The sequence below is a fragment of the Phoca vitulina genome, unplaced genomic scaffold (genome assembly GCF_004348235.1).
Source record: "Phoca vitulina isolate PV1807 unplaced genomic scaffold, GSC_HSeal_1.0 scaffold33, whole genome shotgun sequence".
Lineage (NCBI taxonomy): Eukaryota > Metazoa > Chordata > Mammalia > Carnivora > Phocidae > Phoca > Phoca vitulina.
Genome location: NW_022589736.1, coordinates 18,962,461 through 18,984,543, shown reverse-complemented (window position 1 = coordinate 18,984,543; position 22,083 = coordinate 18,962,461). Strand labels below are relative to the sequence as shown.

Here is a 22,083-nt window from a genome sequence, read left to right as displayed (position 1 = left end):
TGGAACACTGCATCAAAAACCAATGATGTATGGGGATTAACATAACATAATAAAAAAAAAAATCACTACATCGTACACCTGAAACTAATATCACACTGTATGTTAACTGGAATTAAAATTCAAAATTTAAAAAAGAAAAAAAAAAAGAATTTTACTAAAAAAAAAATAAATAAATAAGTAACTTCAGTCAAGTAAATGGCAGATAGAGCCCCAACTATCAGCCACGAGATTGACTACAGTGCAAACATGTCCCATGCATTTCACTTCTAAAATTCATGGTTTACTTAGACCTATCACTATAAGACTAACTTTTTAGTTAGTCTTTTTTTAGTTAGTCTAGGCTTACTAATTCATTTTATTCTTTATTAAAAGTGAGAAAATTTCAGGCAATGGTCATATAAACACAGAATAAATATCAAATGATCGAATTCAGGGAGTTCTTACTGGCATGGCCTGGAACCTCTCAGAATCTAATAATCCTACCAGGTCGCTTTGCCATTCCTGCCAATTTGCAGAAAGAAAGCTCTTCTTTGTGGAATTAAAACAATTTAAAGTAATACATTTGGCAACATTGCAGCATGCAAATGTATTGTGATTTCCATGTACTTTAGTGTAGTTTTGATACAAGTAGCATATATTCAAATGGAAAGTTTTTATTCAATTCATACTCTGCTAAGAAACAGTGTGGCCGATTTTCGTTGTCTATTATTTTATTACCTCTGATTATGGGTTTCTAAATGTCAGATCAGGGACATGTAACAAGCCACAGGCAAATATACATATTTGTAATGTAAACCTCATAAGCACACTGTATATAATGTTTAAGATAATGTACACATTATTCAGTGGAAGATAAGACCAGCATTCATTGGTAATCTAATGTACTTATTACAGAATTATCAATAATATTTTATCTTTGCTTATGTCCCTGGCAGTCATATTCATTTCCACATTTCTAACTTATCTGAGGTTTTCCATGGTGAAACAGGGGCTGGACCTTGTCTCATGTTGCTTTTTGTTTATTTAAATCAGACTGTGGGTAGGATGTTCACATCCTGTCTTTTGAAATACAAGCTGAGTTCCACCAATGAGGTAATGCGAAACAAGTAATCAAATATTTGAAGCTAATTCAATATGTCCCTGGCAAAAGGGCAGTTGAGTAATCAAATTTGGATTTGTTCACTGTGCATTCTGTATGCCAAGCTTGATATCTGAAGTGGAAAGATTTGAGGCCTCCAAAATCCTTCAATAAGACCATCCTTACTCCCTGATCTAGCATCTACCACCGCACTCCTAATGTGACGGGGCGTATCCTTCTCCCCTCTTCCCTTCTTGCAAAAACAATAGTGAAGAAATGACCACTGCAGACCTACTAGGTGCCAGGCATTCTAGAATCTCTTCTGGAACTAAAGATTTAGAAGGAAAATATTCCTAGCCATGTCCTGAGAGCAGAATTAGACAGACTACATAATCACATATTTTGAATCAAATAAATAAGTTACCGAGGTTAATATATATAACACATTTAAAATAGTGATTGTTACAATCATGTTTGATCTCTATCCCCAGCCACATTGCAAACTAGGGATAAAGACCATTCTTATTTTATTCTCCGGTGCATGCATCAGTGCCTGAAATACAGCACATCTTCAAAAATTTCTTGAATGAATGAAAGAATGTGAGAGAAGACATGGATGCGTGAATGAATGAATGACCATCACGAAATTGTTGGTCCATTAGCATTCGTTAGTTCCACTGGAGCTTACTAGCTATGTAATCCTGGGCAGTAACTTACCCTCTCTAACAACTGGTTTCTATGCTTGTTTAACTGGGATAATAATTGTTCTTACTTTGTTCAGTCATAGGAGTATTAAATAAGATAATCCATGATGTGTTGAACGCTATGCCTGGCATATAATGTTAGCTAGTTTTATTACAAGGTAACTAATCTATTATGGTAGAATGGGAGTAACTAATCATGACTGTTTAACGTTAAAACACTGACAAGATTGTGTCACAAAAGGGTACTATCAGTAAGAAACACTGGGCAGAGATTTGGAAGCAATGGATGAAAACTGAAGGAGACCAAAAGAATTCAGAAAATTATTCAAAAACATAAGCCAAAAGGAATAAAGTCGTATACAAAATTGGTACATTAAATTCAGAAAGAGGGAAAAATCACAGAAAGAAAAAGGTTGGTTGAAATTTATATGAACAAGTGAGTTATAGAATAAGATATGAATGATGAGTTATCTCCGATTTGACCTCCACCGTCCCAGGGACAACATCACACACGAGAGAGACGTTTGTGCTAAATTTCAGTAGACTGTGACAGAAGTCTCCAGACTTCATAGAGAAAGAAGTAAAAGGTTCAATCATCATGTAAGCATGAATTTTTTTTTTTTAATTGATATTTAGTTGACACACATTACATTAGTTTCAGGTGCACGACAGAGTGATTCCGCAAGTCTACACTGTATGCTGCACTCACGATTTTACAGGAGCCTTGACAACTACATATGGATTTACACTAACTGCAGTTCTCAGAGGATCCGTTTTAAACAATTTAGGAAAACATCGTTTTTAAAGAACGGAGTACAACTGATGTTAATGAGCAGTGTGTGTGGAAGACCGATGGGAATGAGTATTAAACATTTTCTCATAAAGGCTGTAATAATGAGATACAAACCCAGGAAGAAATCTATATGATTTCCACACATTGTTTTCAAACAGACATAATCCTTGTTCTGTGGTACTTTCTATATTTAAAGTATAGCTCTTGAAAATTGGTACTCACATTTTCTTTCGGAGGCTGTCATACTGCCTACAGGAATTTCAGCTGCCTGTGAATCTTCTGGGCCTTTCTATTTTAAATTAAAAAAAATAATAACTGATGCAAGATTAGCAATGCTCATCATTTTGGTGTAAAAATGAAACATCTGGAGAGTTATGTTGATTTTTAAACATTTGAATACTCTAGGCTATATGAGCACTTAGAAATTTCATAGGCAAGCATAGAAGGTAAAGCAGAAGGGTTAGAGGCAAACTTTTGGCCCTGTGTACCTTTAGACGAAAATAGCTCTCTTACGTAGATCAGAACCTTCCACACGGAGTTAGAGGCTAACGAGACAGTCTGTAATTCAGGCTCTTAAATTATATAAGCCTTTATGAAACCCAAAAGCTGTAGAAAAAACGATTCTTGATTCTTGACCTAATTTGACACTTCTGTATGGTGGACTGTGGGTCTAGGATTCATTCTCTGATCTTAAAGCACATCGTGTATTGTGGATAGAGAACAAACTTATGCAATGCCTCCCATTATTCCTGAGAGTATAATATTCTGCGTTGCCCACGAGCAGAAGAATCTCGCTGATGAAGAAAGTACATCAACAGACTTACAAAAGATAAATATATATTTTAAGCTTTTCTTATACTTTCATAGGACAGAGAAGTAGGATTTTGCAGTTGACTTCTGTGAGTTAAGATTACGTGATTTTATTTCAGAGACTGACTCACTGATCAATTTCGGGAAAGTCACTTCCCTTCCCCGGGCCCCGGATTCTCATTCCATGATGTGAATACTTTTCATAAGTAGCCCCTGCTTTTCTTAAGCTCATGTCACACCCCGTTTGCTTTTACGAAAAACCTACACTAGGACCTGTTTTCACCAACTGAAAGAAATCCGGAGAGTATCTTTGCTTTTATGAAAAAAAGCCAAAAGCACCAACAGCATTCAGCGTCCGTTTTGTAGCAAGGCTAAAGGGGCAGCGCGCACCCCAGCCTTGAGTGGCGCCACCAAGCGCTTTCCCCGGGAACTGCACTCAGCGTCTCAGCATCAAGCCACCCGAGCTTCGACCTGTATCTGTGAGCATCTGTGCTTTATCTCGATTTATTGTGTGCACCTGTTAGCAAAATGTGTCCTAAGGTATCAAACGGTCCTAAGAAAGGCTATGTTTTGTGTCAGGGAATGCTCACACATTTTTCCATGTAAATTATTGGTAATTGCTTCTTCACTTTATACCATTTTGCTTACAAAAGGTTTCATAGGAATGCTCTATTTTCAGATAGTGAGGGAAACCTGTATCTGCCTATTGAACATGTCCTTTTAAAGGCACATTCACAAGGGTGCCTGGCTGGCTCAGTTGGAAGAGTGTGCGACTCTTGATCTTGGGGTCGTGAATTCAAGCTCCACGTTGAGTGTAGAGATTACTTAAATAAATAAACTTCCAAAAAACTTTGAGACAAATTTAATGTGAGGCATAAGCATCTTTTTAAAAAATGTGAAATAGAGAAAGTAAACTTGTATCTCACATATTTGAACAGCAGCATCTACTCAAAAGATACAATAATGGGCTATTTTTGGATAAGTGGCTGAGAATTAAGGTAGGACCCGAAGGATACAGGGTAAGAGTGAACAAGAAAACAATGTGATTTTTTTTGTTACATTACATCGAAAGCCTGATTAAAATCAAAAGGTTCTATAGTTCTATTAAAAGACAGAAGTTCAAATAATTATTCTAGCATTTTTTTTTCCAAAAAACTATATACTACATAAAGGAATTTAGAGGCAAGCATCCAGGACTCCTTGATTGGTGAGAATTATGAGGTCCGTTCCTTCCTGAAAAACCAGGAAATTGAACCAAACAATCTTAAAAGTTCATATTATTTTTATTCACTTTAAGGGTGATCCCGCAGCTAAAATAACAAAAGGAATAGTGAGTATATTCTTAGTAAGGTAGCATATGCAAAGAGTTCAAAACTCACTAAGTTAGCATCAAAGATTTGCTTAAATGCATCTTGGGATTCTGAAACCCTTCACTGAAACAGAAGGAATAAAGTAAAATCAGCCTGAAAGTGATTTTAAAACTAATCTCAGCCTGAAATTATCTTCTTCCAAGCCACATGTGAAGTAACTAAGCAATAAACATAATAAGGCTTTTAAAATGACTTGTTTAAAGGATTGGTTTTGTTCATATTTGAGTTAGCCCTAGATCCGCAATCTCCCAGCAGACTTCTCTTTGCTGTGGCAATGTCTCAGGCTCAGCTTACTTATCTCTAGGTTAGGAATCTATCCTTGAACTGTAAACACCTCCCCCAAGGCCATGGTTAGAGGTGGCAAGTTTTCTATTATTTGTTACTTTCATATTTTTTCCGTCCCTTTACTTGTTACTTTGAGAATTAGAGTGGGGACATTGTTTTAAACCTGATTGGAGGTTGTATTTTGCAACTTCAAGTGGAATATTTGTCCTGGAAACCTCAATGTAACAGAATCCACTTACTAAAAGACACCTTGTGGGACAGAATCCATTCTTTTCTGCAGTATAAAATGATCACCCCACTCCTAGATGCACGAATTCCTTGCTCAACATTTATTTGGCCCCATCTAGCCATGGCTAAGGATTATTCAGGATGGAAAACCTAAAGGTCAACTGCTTTATGAAAACTTGTTAACAAAATGATTGAGATATACATTATGTCGAGCTGATCGTATGTGTTTCAAAGTGGTGTAGATAGCAAGGATTTGAATTTGTGGAAAGGCTTTTTGCTCTTTAAAACAGCTTTTGGGTGCTTGGCAAAGATCTCCATACTACTTATCGTGGTTAAGAAAGGCAAATCAGGAGTGGATTTATCTATCCTACTGATTTTCACCTATTCATCAAAGAATAAAGGAAAGAAGGTAATCAAATCAGTAGAATACCTCAGATCATTAACCTACCAACTGGATAGTTGAAGCAGATTTGCCTCTGCCTGACTGGTCACTTAATTCAGAGTTGAGTGCAAGATGGTGGGAATGGCCCACATGCCCATTAATCAAGGACACGCCCTGCTGGATGAGGATGGTTTAAAATTAGTGCTGAAGCCAGAAGAACACAGGTGTAGCCTCTGTCAATTCCATGGTTCCATTTAACACTTTGCTTATTGGCCAAAGTGGTGGGTGGTACAGAAAAAAACACGGGGTGGGGGGCTCCTGGATGGCTCAGTCGGTTAAGCGTCTGCCTTCAGCTCGGGTCATGATCCCATGGTCCTGAGTTCTAGCCCCGCATCGGGCTCTCTGCTCAGCTGGGAGCCGGCTTCTCCCTCTCCCTCTGCCTGCCACTCCCCTTGCTTGTGCTCTCTCTCTGATAAATAAATAAAATCTTAAAAAAAAAAGCACTGAGAGAATTTCATCGTGATAAATACTTGCTAAAATGTCTCACCCTGGAGAAGCACAGGACTGCTCTGAAACATCGTTCATATTCCAAGTGCCTTAAGAATGAAACTTTAAATGTCTAGTCATGATTTTAAAAGACTTGAACAGTGGCAGTTTTTATATTGTCTTTTTACTGAAAAATTATATTTACTACAAAATTAAATTTTGCAGTCTTTCTGATGGGGATGCCAAAGGGATGATAACTGAAACTATATTACACCCTGTAACTATGAAATTAATATCTTCGGAAATGTATTCATCCACTAAAGCACTTGTACCTTCTAAAATATTTGCCTTCCTTTTATTTTACTCAATATAATGAGTCTTGAAATTCTGCTCTTAAAACTTGTTTTAAGGGCGCCTGGGTGTCTCAGTTGGTTAAGCGACTGCCTTTGGCTCAGGTCATGATCCTGGAGTCCCTGGATTGAGTCCCGCATCAGGCTCCCTGCTCAGCAGGGAGTCTGCTTCTCCCTCTGATCCTCCCCTGTCTCATGTGCTCTCTCTCTCAAATAAATAAATAAAATCTTAAAAAAAAAACAAAACTCGTTTTAAGTTCCCTGACAAGTCCAAGGACAATCTGAATAAGCTCCGCACATTTTTGGATGGCCAGAATTTATTTCACTCATTTCTATCCTGGTTAAATTTCTAATTACTACACACAGGTTGATATGTTGACTTTGTCGTTTGATTTTCCCAGGCCAAGAACGCTAATCTGTTGTGGACAAAGAGATCTATTATTATCTTTTGTGTTTATTGAGATGAGAACCCCTTCTGTGGAGGTGAAGTTGTTGAATGTGCAAGCGTAGGGGCTGTGATCAAAGCAAGCATGCCTAATTTCTGAATTACTATAGTATCCTGGCTTTGGATCCAGGACAAAGAAAAACCCTTGTTCATTAAAAAAGAAAATTTCAACAGCATTTATTTACCGTGAAAAGTTTCAAATAGAAAAGAACTGTAATGTTATCACTCAGATCCCCACTCCCAAGATCCTACCATTAACATCTGACTACCACCGTTTTACCACCTCTCCATCTGTCATCCCTCTGTCCATCCATAAAACCATCTTATTTTTTGATGTGCAGAATTTGAATCTCGGATAAATTTGGGAATAATAATAGACAAGTGCTGGATATTTTAAAAGACTGCAAAAGTTTTCCCTGAGCGCAGACATTATAAATTATGTGAACAAGGAGAAAGCCAGAAAATAAGTGGAAAACTACGGAGGACTAGAGAGCCCCAGGACTTTGTGAGGAGAATTTGCTTTATTTTGGTCTCCTAGAGCTGTTTGCAAGCATTTACCTTTTTAACCATCCCACCAGTTAATCTATTGTCTGATAGGATAATGTGTAAGGCAAAACAAATCCATTAAAAAAAAACATACTGCATTTTACATTTCATCACAGACGTAGAAACTGATCAAATACAGGCACAATGGATACAATTATTCAGCTGAAAAAAAAAAAAAAGATCTGCCACAAGGCCCATTTCTGAGCTCCTTGTTTTTATAATTTTAAATGTTCTTAGGATAGAAAATGATGGGTAATTTTGTGAATTTTCAAAGTTTTTGTCTGCATGTTTATTTGTTTTTGGTTAGGAAACACATCCAAAACGCTGATTAGTAGCTAGGCCTTTGGGCCCCTTCATTCCCAGACATGAAATAGTCTCCTGTTTCTAAACTAGCCACAAAGGTCAAATAGCGGGTTTTAACAAGTACCTTAATAGGCCAGCAACAGATGTTTAAAAAATTAATAACCACACTTATAGGGAAGCTGCCAGTCATTATGATCTGTATATTCTGGAACTCAGAGCCCCATCCCTTACCTGGAGAACTTTATGAAGATGTCAATTACTTTTCAACAAGGACTTCTGAAATAAAAGATGAATATTATGAAGCTCTAAAGCAAAAGATAAATAAAATTTAAAATATACCTCAGTATTTGGTGATACCAGAAGAATAAAGCATTTTTCTATCAAGAAAAATCCATGGATGCCTGCAATTAATCCTAACAGTTTCCAAATATGGCCTTTGCTTTCATGGAAATGTCCAAACTCTGAGCCTTCCTGCTTATGTAAACCAAGGACCTTTATAAAAAAAAGGGGGGGGGGGGAGAGACACAAAGAAATAACTTTTGATGACTTAAATATTGATTAATAGGTCCAGTATTGAATATATTCACCTTTCCTTCTGGGGAACCCCATAACAACTGCTGGAATCATGCAAAGCCCAGTTTGCTCTTAGTTGTAGGACTACCTCCACTATATGATCTGATCAGGGTCAAACAAAATGTGTACAAGAGAAAAGAAAGGAGAACCAAATTTTCATATATTCTCAGTCCTTTTTTTCCCCCCAAGAGTTCAATCCGTATCTGTTTGCACAGCAAGTCTTCATAACAGATCAATGTATTTTATATCCAGAAGAAAGACAAAGATACATTTCCTCCAAGGTTCATTTCCCCCATGCCTCACTGCAATTACAGAAAACTTTTAATAAATGTTCAGGTAAGTGAGAAATCTGCCTGAAAGCCTTCTTCCATGGAGTGTATACTATATAGCCAGCAATACTGTCAGCTCTCTGGGAAACAAAGGGATACAAGAAATGTATGAGGAATTTTCCTCTACTTGACTCATCCCATTGGTTGACCTCATGATTTCTTGTGAGCTAGTAAATCAGTATGTATCATATTCCCTCCCCAGGAGAAGGCAGTTTGGGAAACAGCTCAGTGGTTTCTACATTTAGGATGTTACTGACCACCAAAGTAAAAAGAGGAAAAAGAAATCCTATGCATACATACTGTACACGTATGTGTTCATACATACACGCGTATATGTAGGTACATACACACATAGGCACATGAGTACACGTGTGAGTGTACATATGCATCCGGGTATATACATTGAGTTTATGAATGTAACTAAAAACCAATACACGTTAGTCAACTTTTCCTTTTGGTAAAGACATTAAAGGATACCCATCTAGTATTTGTAATTACTGTTATTTCACAAAATAATGGACATGACAAGGATACAAAACAAAACAGAAGAAAACCCTACAATCTCAGAATAAAATGTAGACCTTTAAGTTGAATACATGTTGCTAGTTGAGAAAAGGAAATCATGACAGTCGTGTTTTTCTTGTTTCTGTGCAGCCCTTTGACCACCAGCCACGGATCACAGTCAGGAGCCACTGATTTTTCTAGCTTTCCAAACACTTGTACTGTACCTTTCTTCCTTTCCCCACATCTCTTCCCTCAAGTAAAACAGTTGCCTTCCAATTTTCAGGAAACCTAGCTAATCTTTTAAACTCCTCTCTGGAACATGTCTCTGCAGAGCCAGCGGATGGCCTCCCCCTCCCGCCCCCACCCCCCAAGTCCATGCCTCCTGCGCAGAGCCACATGCCCCCATTGGGGGGAGGCACAGGAAGCTTTTGCTGTTTTGCAGAATCCCAGGCAGTGAGCAGCTCTGCAACCACTAAAGGGACCTAGGAAAAGGCCTCGGCCCCTGCCTCAAGCCAATAAGCCCTGAAATATTTCCAGAAAATTAGATTACAAGGGAAATTAAAACAAATAATGGTTTATTTCATTTTCCAATGCTCACTTTGTGATTTTCAGAACATCTAATAATTATTGAGCCTCTGAGCAACAAGAGTGACCCTGTAGGAAATTGCCAGAGGCTTGAGGAAATTTTTAACATCTCCGGCTTTGCAAGAGGGGGGCTCATTTGCCCATCATTCTCTACCCCAAGAGATTTCAGAGGGAAGAAATAACCTCCTCTGGAGTCCCTTCTGCCTGAACTCTTGCATCTCAGGTCTTTGTCCTTTCATTTCTGACAAATAAAGAGCCTCAGAAGAATTCAGCAAAGAGCCAGCTTCCTGGTGCTTATATTTTTCTTACGGAAAATCTAGACGTTATGAGGCAAAAAAAGAAATTCATTTTGATGGTTCCAATGAAGAGAGCTTACTGATGGTGTGATGACAGAGGTGTGGGCAGCAAGGGGAGGAGCAAGGGCTAATGAGATGCCCAGAAGCTAGCAACTCCAGGAAACCATTTTCACTCTTAGGGCAGAAAGGGCAAAGGTTGGAAGTAATATTTCTGCAGCTCAGTGGGAGGTGGCATGGGGGAGGAGTCCTCCCACGGGAGCTGTAGTACTGTAGGTAATCAGCGGCTTCTAGAACAAGTGTAGGGCCAGGAGGGCGTGGGGAAGAAATACCCTTGCCCCTCTCTCCTCCCACCCGGCTTTTCTGTTGCGCCTCCCATTGGCAAACAACAATTCAGCCCGTGAGGAAGCTGAGGAGGTGCAATCTTCTGGGGCAGAAAAAAAAAAAAAGAGCAGAAGAGGACAGAGAAAGGGTCTGAGGAGCATTGGGGACCATCTGGAGAAAATGCAGCACAACATCTTGCAGCCCATTCTTTTTTATTTAACAGATAATTAGTGGCTACTTCCTGAATTTCTCTTAATAGGAATCTGTATCTGATTACCTTTTTTGGTTTATTTAAAAAATAAGAATAACATGTGGTGAACCTAAGGACTGGTTCTCTCTTTTCCCCTTTAAGTGCTTTGGGGAAATGATACTTATTTTCAAGGAAGACACACTGGCCGAGTCACTGTGTCATTGTGTATCGACATGACCAGTGACTCAATGGAAATGGAAACTAGAAACGCTCCATGGAAAACAGAACAGTGTTACCTGAGGGATAAGGTGGAGCAGAGCATCCCCAGAAAGTGTCCCGACGGCCAGCCCCACAAAGAGCTGTAAAATCAGCTTGTAGTTCTCCTCACAGCTGTGGAACAGAATCAGCGTCGTCCCGAGCATGGAGCCCAGTGTGAGCAAGGCCACGGCCGCCGTGCTGTAGCCATATTCTAAGCCAAACGGAGAGTGCGAAGCAGTCAGAGCTCCTCATCCACTAGTGGTACCCCAGCCCGTGAAAATGCCAGAAAAACCCATCTTACAATACAGCTGATGGGGATATGGAATTGTTATATGAGTGGCCGAGTGTGTAAAAGGTCTTCATTTTTAAGGAAAAGAATGAAAAGACTTTCATCATTAACCTTGTTGCTTTGAAGTGATCCCAACTACCCCTTACTAAAATCACCACGGCAAGAAAGGACCTAGCTTACCACCCACTGCCAAAGAAATGAACTTCTCTCGCTTTAAACCACAACATCGGCTGCCATACACCGGTTGTGATTTCCTTCTAATCCCATTTAAACCTTCTGAAGTCAAGGAAGCAGAGTATAGAGGGGGCACATGGTGTGGGGCCATCGAAGACCTATGCTTCTGTAGAAGGTGAGTACTTTCTTCCAAAAGTTCTCAAAATTATTCGTAACTCATCAGTGCCTAAGATGAGTGCTTATATTAGTAAGAACTGATCCATGAATGTGTAACGGTTGATAATATGAATTTGGACAGCCTACGTTTTAAATTATCACAATCATTTTTTAGAACCCCTAAATTTATTCCATGTTTCTAGGTTTCTAAATTTTCAAAAAATATTCAGGAAGTGCAATTTTTAAGATTATTCAAACAAAAGCAAATATGCATGAGGGAAGAAGAAGCAAAGAAGGAAAGAGAAAAGATGAAAAAGGAGGGGCAAAAATGGCTTTCAGGGTCAAGTAGAGTTGACCCTTGAACAAGATTAAGCTAGAGGAAAGAAAATGTCATTAAGAAAATCATAAGAGGGGTGCCTGGCTGGCTCAGGTGGTTGAGCATGCAACTCTTGATCTTAGGGTCATGAGTTCAAGCCCCATGTGGGGCATGGAGCCTACTTAAAATAAAAATTTAAAAGGAAAGAAAAGAAAATCATAAGAGAATACATTTACAGTACGGTATATTAAAAAATCTGCATGTAAGTGGACTTGTGCTGTTCAAACCTGTATTGTTCAAGGGTCAACTGTATAAATGATTTGGGGATAAAGAGTTTTCCAGGCCACCATTTTCTTTTGGTTGCAAATATTCAGAGCAAATACTCTGTCTTCTACTTATTTAGAAATTACTAATAAGCCATAGCAAATTGGTTTGTAAACAATGAAGGAAGGTAACTACAAAATTAAACCATCATTTCCTTTAGTGACTACAGATAATAAGTTAAATCAAACAACCCAGTTATCATACTAATTAAAGCCCATGGTAGATTTTAAGAAACTGCCATCTTAAAATTAGTTAAAATAGAAAATATCCTGTTCTTATCATTCTTGTACTTTTCTGGAAGGTTCACACCTACATTAGATTGTATTAATGATACTAGCTGGTAACATGGTAATAGTCTTGTTTTTAAGAGGACTTTTATTGAATTATAAGTTCTAAATTATACAGGAGTCTAATATTAAAATAGAGTTGGCAGTGTACTCAAAAGAAGCAAAAAACTTTCCAATTTTAATTTTCCCACTCTTACCCCCACCCCTTCACTTCTAGGGAATCTCTATAAGACAGTTGTTTAATGGATATAGAGATACAGTTTTGCAAGATGAAAAAGTTCTAGAAATTTATTGCATAATAATGTGAAAGTACTGCTGAACTAGACACTTAAGAATGGTTAAATTTCATCTCAATTTCAATTTTTTACAATTAAAAAATTTTTTAAATAATAAAAATGGTTTGGAATGGACATACACTCAGAGGTTTTATTTTGTTCCGACTTAATAAAAATACCTATGTTATAAATACATCCCTGGAGATACTAAACCAAGGTTCATATCCCACTCTTCCAAAAATAGACTCTATGTGGGAATGTCATTCTTCTCATTGAATACATAAATTAAAGACATTCAGAGGACGTCTAATGAAGTTCAAAGTTGCCACATTTTTATGATAGCTACAAAAGATCAGAAAATGTTGAGAATTCACAAGGATAAATTAGGGTGTGGCATTTCCCAGGCAAAAGGAAAATTTGCGGCCCTTTGATTCTTCTAACTCCTCTCCCCTCTGTCCTGAGGGCAACTACAGTACGGTATTGGAGGGGAAAGGACCCTTCCTAAATTGAGAGCTTAGAAATCTGTTCAGGTCCTCTGTGAATCAGATTTCACCTGATCGTGAGGCAAAGACAGCCCGAAAACCATAAAATCTGACATTGGTGGCCACAGGACTCTGCTAAGCCCCCCAGGTCCTCACAGAAGTGTCATGGCGTCTTGACTGGAGTCAGGCAGCTTGCAGACTGGTTCTATATAAATGTTTCCCATCATTACAATAGAACTTGACCTAGTCATTAAATTCCTAGCCATTCTTTTTTTTTTTTTTTTTTTAAAGGTTTTATTTATTTGACAGAGAGAAAGACAGCCAGAGAGGGAACACAAGCAGGGGGAGTGGGAGAGGGAGAAGCAGGCTTCCCGCCGAGCAGGGAGCCCGATGCGGGGCTTGATCCCAGGACCCTGGGATCATGACCTGAGCCGAAGGCAGACACTTAACAACTGAGCCACCCAGGCGCCCCTGATTCCTAGCCATTCTTGAGCAGCTCCCTTGAACAAGTCTGAAATCTAATTTATACGGGCCGTAACACTCTTCCCTGGAAACCCATGTGCAGGTGGTGCTTAAGGGTCAGGTTCCAGCACACAAAACACTTTCTCTTTCTAACAACTCCCCAGCCTCTGCCTTCATCCCACATTTTCTGTTATTTACGCCTTTCCCCTTAAGTTACATAATGCAACATTTTAAATTGAGCACAGTAATGGGTTCTATGGTAAGTGTGATTTCTCTGAATTGTTCTCAGGAAGACCATTCCCCAGGGGAGGTCTAGCTGTTCATTAGAAAGATAAGCATTTCTCACAGATTTTCAGTTCATAAAGCTATTTTGCAGTGGTCCGTAAGTAGCAGATACGGCACCCGGTGGTGGGCATGTAAATATGCTCATGGACGCTCCTAGGTGCCATGGTCTGTCCCCCTTCTCCATTTCTGAGCCAACGCTGACCACCAGGTACTGAATTGTTTCATTGTTCAGGTTTAATGAAGCTTTTTTCCTTTCAGTGAATATGGAGTCTTAGATATTTGGGTCTGGCAGGGTTTTGTTCGCATAAAATCTTCAAATGAGCCACCTGATGCTGCAGAATTCACGGTGTGTTAGAAGTGCTGGACGGTTCATCCCTGATGGGCACTGCAAGACTATCTCAGAGAGAAAGAAAAATGCTCTGAAAAAGCCTACATAAGGCCCTCCGATCACTGGCAATATTTAAAGTGTGCATGTGTTAACTGTCACATTTTTGCTATTCATCATGGATGTTTTTGGCCACGATTTCTTTTTCTTTTAAATATACAGTGCTTTAAGTGACAGAACACATTTTTGTACACATTATCCCGTTTGAAACTTACAGCTACCCTGTGAAGCCTTATAGTGGAGCTCACCTACTGTGGTGATTCTGTGGGTTATAGGGGAGTGCAAATATCCAGCCTTCACTTCCTGGGGGGTCAGCCTGGTCGGGAGGCTGACAACTCCCCCCCACGGCCACTTCTACCCCAGAGGAGCTCTTTGGTTTACCCCAGCGTGCCTTTGCTTTTTTACGTGTGTCATGATGTGTGAAAGGATGGGGAGCTGTGTGATATCACTGCTTTCCTACCGTGCAGGAAAAAAATAAAAAATAAAAGACAGCCTTGGGGAAATAAAGAGAGGGCTTAAGATGACCGAGTTGGCTGGGGCTAGAAGGCACGACTCAACTTGGCATCTCTGATTCCATCGCTCATCTTCTTTCTCTTATGCCCTGCCACTTCTCAACTAGGAACTTTGAAGTTGGTCCATGACTGAGTCATATAGAGAGGATAAAATCAATTTCTGTGACTTACATGCAAAATAGGAAATATTCAATGAAAGATAATGTAGCATAGCGGCTGACAACAAGGACGCTGGGGCCCACTTGCCGGAGTTTACATCCCAACTCCGTCACTTACCAGCTGTGGGTCCTTGGGCAAGTCACTTAACTTCTAGGTGCCTGTTCCTGTATCTGTAAAATGGGGATAATAATAGTGTCTAGCTCATAGCGTTGTTGTGAGGACTGAACGAGTTGAGAAATGTAAGATGCTGAGAACAGTGCCTGGTGTATAGAGTACGTATCCTACAGTCACTATTGTTATTAGTGCTGTAGCACTAACTTTCTCAAGGAAGCACCAGCACTTACTCTCCAGAGTGGTTGGTAGCAGCTTTGCTTGTTGGTCCTCAGGCAGCTGACAAGAGCAGCTGAGTAATTGCTGGACGATTCCGGGACTCATTCGTTTGAAGTCTTCCTTGGAAATGGGTGAAAGGCTGTTCTGTAGAAATATCTCCACCAGCTGCCCCGCAGAGAAGCAAGACTGCGTGGCGAAAACATCGTTAGTAATCCCGACAAACAGATTTTCCTTCAATTGCTGTTCCTGAGAAGTCAGAGCCAAACCGAAGGGCTAAAAAGGACACAAGAAGCCACTCGTGCCTGTTTTCCCCTGCAACCATAATTTCTAAGGATTATTTTAAACCTCTGATCAAAGTCAGCTGCACCTCACTTTTGCTTTCAGTATGATGTAGAATGAGTTTGGCACCCTTTTTTTTTCTTTCCTGAAAACATGCACTGTATTTGACAATGTGTCGAATGGTTTTCTAACCAGCAGTCTAAGGCAACCGTGATGCTTTTTGTTTTGCTTTTCAGTGGGGATGCTTTTGTCTCAACAGAGTCAAGATTTCATATGATAAACAGGAGCTCTGAGGTAATGAGATCGTTCTCTTTAATATTCTCTGATTGAATAAGCCTGTGTGGGCAACATGTATTTCCAAAAGCAATAAACGTTAATGTTTTTAAAAAGTGAATGCTGTGTCAACCAGCATGTGTGTAAACACTAAATAATATGGACACCTTTGTAACTGACCTCCCTTCTCCACCAAAACAATTGAGATCATTATGATTCCTTTGCTGTCTTTCTATGTTGTATAGACATGTTCATAAGAGATAAGGGTTATTCGTAAACAACAAAGGCAACAGGTCTCTCAACATTGCCACAAGGAAATTTGTGCATCTCAGGAGTGCTCGGGGCTGACTGTGTGCTTCAAAAATGGCATTTAAAAGTTTTAATGTGTATATAGTTCCACCAGCACAAATGGTGAAATCAAACCCTAGTGCGACGTCTTTGTGAGCTCTAGTCACAATCAATAAGGTAGCTGAAGAAAACCAGTACTTTACGAGGCTTGTGTGATTTGCTCTGCGGGGGAATGTAAGGATTTTTAACAAAGGCACATTGCTGATCAGAAAATGATGACATATTTGCTGGGTTTTCCCCACAGACATTTTTGGGGGGATGAGTCCATGAATAAAAAATGTTTTATCTTGATCAGGAAAGATTTGGTTGCAGGGAAGAGAACCCACTCAAATCAGTGAGAACCAAGAGGAGGTTGTATTGGAAGGATGCTAAGGATCTCTGAGATTGAAAAGGCAGCCACACTTCAAGAGGAACTCAACTTGAAGCTAGAAAATCAGAACCAAAGATGTTTCTGACTCTGTCTGTTTGGGGCCAAGTATTTTCTCCTTTCTGTTTCCCGCTGCATGTATCTATTTCCTTTTGCGGTCCAGTGTTCTCTCCTTTAGTAAACACAAGGCCATATAAGCCCCAACTCTGAAGTGACCTCTCAGCCCACAAACCCAAGATTGAATGGAGTCTGCAAGTCCCGACAGAGATCTGATTGCTTCAGCAAAGCCACAGATGGGCTCTCTGGGGTCAGACGTCCCTCTGGTTCAATCAGTTTTGCCCACGAGATAGGAGGTGGGATCAGACTGTTCAGACAGGGCTGCCAGCCTCACGCCTGTGAGTGAGGGAGGCATTTCTCAGAAAAGGACCAGGCAAAACTCCAAAAGGTTTCTACTACAAAAAGCAACAACAGAAAGCTAAACCTGGGTTTCTTTTTCCCTTTGTCAAAATAATTTGTGCCAAAGACAATATTCTCTTTTGCACCATTTGTTACTAATGGAATATAATTACTTCACCATTAAATATACTGACAACAACAAAGGGAAACTGGCAACAAGGTTTTGATGATGAATCCTTTGTAATAAACATTCTCATTGAAAAGTGCTTGACTGGTAAGGAAAACAGTGCAGAGACAAACATGAACAGAATGCTATGCATCTTTCACCAGTTCACTGCCAAGAAATTGAATCGTTCTGGTCTTAGACTACCTTCTCCTAGAGTAAGGATCTTCTATTAAAAGCTTCTGTGCCCTTGATCTTTATTTGCTGTTCCTGTGTTATTTAGGTCATTTGTTTGTTTTAAATTTCTTCTGAAATCACTAACACAAATGTCCTTAATGGTGATTCATTATATTCTATGAATCTGAAACCCAAATATTTTTAATAAAGAACTGGAATGAAAATTTAGATTATCCAGCTAATAACCTTTAAAATATCTTTATTCCTTCGCATAAAACTTCAAATTATGTGTATCCTTGTTTTGATGTCATCAGACTTCTATGATAACTTTACAAACATTCTAGAGCAGTGGTTCATGAACTTCAGTTTTGAGAATCACTTGGAGGGCTTGTTAAAAGACAGAGTGCTGGCCTCTACTCTCAGAGTTTATGATTCAGCAGATGCTGGGGTGGGACCTGAGAATTTGCATTTCTAAGAAGTTCCCAGGTACAACACTTTGAGAACCACTGGGCTAAATAACATAAGTAGGATCTTCAGATCTGGTCTATCTTAGGGTCCTATCAAGAGTCACAAGGACAGTGACATGTTGGGACAGAAAAGAATCATTTGCATTGTTAGCACAGGAAATGACTATTACTGTTCTTAGAAGTCACATGCCTTAAGTAGGTAGTTCCTAAATTTTAAGAAACAGTTTTCATTCTTTATGAAGATAAGGTCTCATTAGGCAAATTTGCTCCCTTCTAAAAGCCAGCCCTGAAGAAGCATCGAAGAAGACCTGGCAAACAAAGATTAACATAGGCATCAGCTCTCTTCACTACGTGTTGAATACAATTAGCATGAGTTTGAAAGAATCAACTTTCATACATGTCTTTATATCTTATACATATATCTTGTATGTATATCACATATACAGCAGAAGTAACAGAAATTTACTTTTAAAAATACCTAATATTCTAATAATCTGTTTTTGTCTAAAAAGCAAAACAAGCAAACAACAACAACGAAGAGAAACAGACTCATAAATATGGAGAACCAACTAGTGGCTGCCCGAGGGGAGGGTTCGGGGTGGGGGGTGGGCAGAATAGATGAAGGGGATTAAGAGATACAAACATCGGAGGGTTGGAGGGAATATATGATACTGCCCAGTCATGTATATATAACTCACAGGAACAACATTGTGCATTGTTAAGAATCTGTAAGGGATTTGGCCTTTTGAAGGTCCTGACTATACCTTGCTCACCTAAGATACAAATAACAAAAATAGTTTTATTTAAATCAACATTTCCCAAACAAGAGCACAGCTGTTAAGAGCACAGAATATGTTTTTAGACAACCTATGTGTATATCCTAGTTTCTGTGAACTGAAGCTATTATTTATTAGTTCCATGTCTCAATTTCTTCATCTGTAATATGGAATAATGTACCTTAACCTCATATAGTTGTGATAATAATTAAATGACGCAATGCAGGTGAAATAGTGCTATGTCTAATACATAGTACATACTCAATAAACATAAGCCATGTTTGTGAAACATCAATTTATCAGGATTTTAAATGGTTAGGGCTGGGAAGAATTCTGTAGTCAAGGTTTGAGAAATGCTGGATTCAATAAGATTAAAGAAGTTTATTTGCTAAAGGACCTCCCCAGATAACTCAATAAGCTACAGGGTAATATGCATTTCTAGTGTTTCCCAAACCAATTTGACCACAGCACCCCTTTTTAAAGAGCATTAAGATAGACTAGTGAATGTACTTTGGAGCACAACTTTAGGTAATAATGGATATAAATATGTTTATAAGCTCATATATCACCTTTTCTCAAAAAACTTCTCAGTGCTACCTACTATACAAATATTTCTCTGTTACTCACATGTCAAAGTAATCTCTTCATAACCTAATCTATGTTTAAAGCATTCATTCATCATTGTAGGTATATATGTAATGTTTGTATCCTCCTACTACCCTGTAAGCGCCAAAGGAATTGTGCATATTTTTGTTCAGCACTGTATCCCTAATGGCCATGACGGTGACTGGCAGGTAGTAAATGCTCAGTATGTTTGCTGAATTAATTATTTGTGCATTTAATACAGACACAATGGGGAAAGAATCATATATATATTATATATATATATATATATATATATATACACACACACACATACACTATATGTTTTTCCTACATGTCTTGGCCTCATGTTTATGTCTACAGAGATCTATTTGTAGAAGAAAAAAACCATGACCACTCTGTAGAAATAGAATATTTTTACATTTAAGGAAATACACATTATCCTTTAAATTTTCCACAACTCTTATAGAACTTTCACAACTTTGACAGTAGCAACTGGTGGTATAAGAATAATGACCATACCTCATCCCAGGAAGCTGAACCATCATCTGACTCTTGGCCCATGGATACAGATAGATTAGGGTAGCCCCAATCATAGATTGATAGGTCGTTTTGTTTCCTTTGAAGTTGATGGATTTTATCTTTTCTGATACAGGTACTTTTGGTCCAGAGAATGTTGAGGAGTTGGTCTAGTTCTAGAAATTTCACACAAAATCTGGTGTCACATAGAATAAAGATAAGTCAATCTCAGGATAATCACAATTTCTTATGGCCACAGCATAGATATTTTGCTAGATAAATTTGGTTCTAATGAAAAGTCAAGATGTTACTCTGGACAATAATAAAAGAACATTTATACTTCTTGTGAATATTGATTGTCTCACAAGATTTTGACTAAGCTTTGGAGCTAAATCAGCCTTACAAAGATGTTCCTACCATTTTTATCTCCTGGGGATGATACAATGGGCAATTCCTCCAAAGAAATACCTTCTCTTGAGCCAACTATTTCTTTTTCTAGATGGTCCCTATAAAAATGCAAACAAAAGATAGAACTGGCCTAATCCTTAGGAAATTTATTTCTTTGAGGTAATATATACATCCTTAGTAGATTAACTATAACTTTAATTTGATTAAGTAAATAAAATTATTTTCCTTTTAAGGGTTTGTTTATGCAGAAACAAGAAAGGAAATAAAAGGGATCTGAGATTGTAGAGACAAGCTGACTTTTTCTTTTTTTAAGATTTTATTTATTTGACAGAGAGAGAGACAGCGAGAGAGGGAACACAAGCAGGGGGAGTGGGAGAGGGAGAAGCAGGCTCCCCGCTGAGAGGGAGCCCAATGCGGGGCTTGATCCCAGGACCCTGAGATCGTGACCCAAGCTGAAGGCAGCCGCTTGACCGACTGAGCCACCCAGGTGCCCCGCTGACTTTGTTTTCTAATGCTACCATGGTATGGTTGCCAGTTTATAGATTACAGTTTAGTTTCCCTTAGTAGAGCTCTAGGTTTTTAAATTGATTGATACAGAGAATAATTAAATATAATGGTGAATTTATTTGGATTTATCCATCTTCTTGCTTGTGAAGACAATGTCTCTGGTATTTTCCTGAATGTTATGATTAATGACAAGAAAAATTACAAACTAGACTTACTACAATGTTTCATTTTAAATAACTGACTTTCAGTGAAAAAAAATTATAAGACTTGCAAAAAAAATGGGAATGTGGGGCCCAAAATCAGGGAAGAAAGCAGTCAATAAATAGGTCTCTGAGTATTCCCAGATGTTGGATTTAACAGAAAAAGACTTCAAAGCAGCTAATTAAAAGTGGGCTAAAGGAACTAAAGGAAATCATATTTAAAGAATTAAAGTGTGACAATAATAAGTCAACAAATAGAAGAAATAAGAAATTCAAAATTATGTAAGTGTCCAAATGGAAATTCTGATGTTGACTACAATAAGTGAAATGAAAAAATCACTAGAGGAGTTCAACAGCATATTTGAAAAGGTAAAAGGAAGAATTACTGAAAATGGAGATAGATTAATAGAAATAATCCAGTCTGAAGAACGAGGGAGAAAAAGATCTAAAAAAGAACATATTCAGAGACCTATGGGACAACAGCAAGTATACCAACCTACATGTAATGACAATCACAGAAGAGAAAGATGCAGAAAAACTATTGGAAGAAATAATGTCAAAATTATCCAAATTTGATGTAAAACCTTAATTTACATGTTCAAAAAGTTTAGCAGACATCAAGGAGGATAAATATAAAAAGATCCACACTCAGATACATTGAGGCAAAATTGACGAAAGTCAAAGAAAAAAATAAATCTTGAAAGCAGCAACAGAAAAATGACTTATCACATACAAGGAACCAACAATACAAATAGTACCTGACTTCCCATCTGAACAACAGAGACCAGAAAGTAGTGGAATGATATACTCAAAGTGCTAAAAGAAAAAACTGTCAATCAAAAATTTTATATCCAACAAAACAATTCTTCAGACATGATGGTGAAATAACAGCTGAAAAATTCTCAAATCTGGGGAAGGGAAAAGAAATCTAGACCCAGAAGGCAAAGGAACCCCCAGCAAAATCAACTCAAGGAGGTCCACACAAAGACATATAGTAATTAAAATGGCGAAAAGTAGTGATAAAAAGAATTTTAAGAGCAGCAAGAAAAAAGATAACAGCTACATATAAGAAAAACCCCATAAGCATTTTAGCTGATTTTTCAGCAGAAACTTTGCAGGCCAGAAGAAAGTGGCACTACATATTCAAAGTGCCGAAAGAAAAAAAAAAAAAAAACTGCAACCAAGAATACTCTATCCAGCAAGGTTATCATTCAGAATAGAAAGAGAGATAAAGAGCTTCCCAAACAAACAAAAATTAAAGGAACCCATGACCACTAAACCAGCCGTACAAGAAATGTTTCCTTTGCATGGCAAAGAAAGACCATAAG

The 22,083-nt window shown here is 38.4% G+C and overlaps 1 protein-coding gene across 4 annotated transcripts in view; it reads right to left on the bottom strand.

Moving 5' to 3' along the window:
• The window catches only part of SLC39A12 (solute carrier family 39 member 12), a 70,599-nt gene that overhangs the window by 27,978 nt on the left and 20,538 nt on the right, over nt 1–22,083 (bottom strand). For 2 of the 4 annotated variants that reach the window (XM_032425746.1, XM_032425747.1), the window contains 6 exons: nt 19,644–19,816; nt 15,287–15,458; nt 10,875–11,047; nt 8,120–8,272; nt 5,717–5,827; nt 2,798–2,864 (listed from right to left, as the gene is read on the bottom strand). In XM_032425746.1, the coding sequence (XP_032281637.1) occupies nt 2,798–2,864; nt 5,717–5,827; nt 8,120–8,272; nt 10,875–11,047; nt 15,287–15,458; nt 19,644–19,816 (849 nt within the window). The remainder of the gene's footprint in view (nt 1–2,797; nt 2,865–5,716; nt 5,828–8,119; nt 8,273–10,874; nt 11,048–15,286; nt 15,459–19,643; nt 19,817–22,083) is intronic. The other 2 variants (XM_032425748.1, XM_032425749.1) reach the window with 2 other exon arrangements.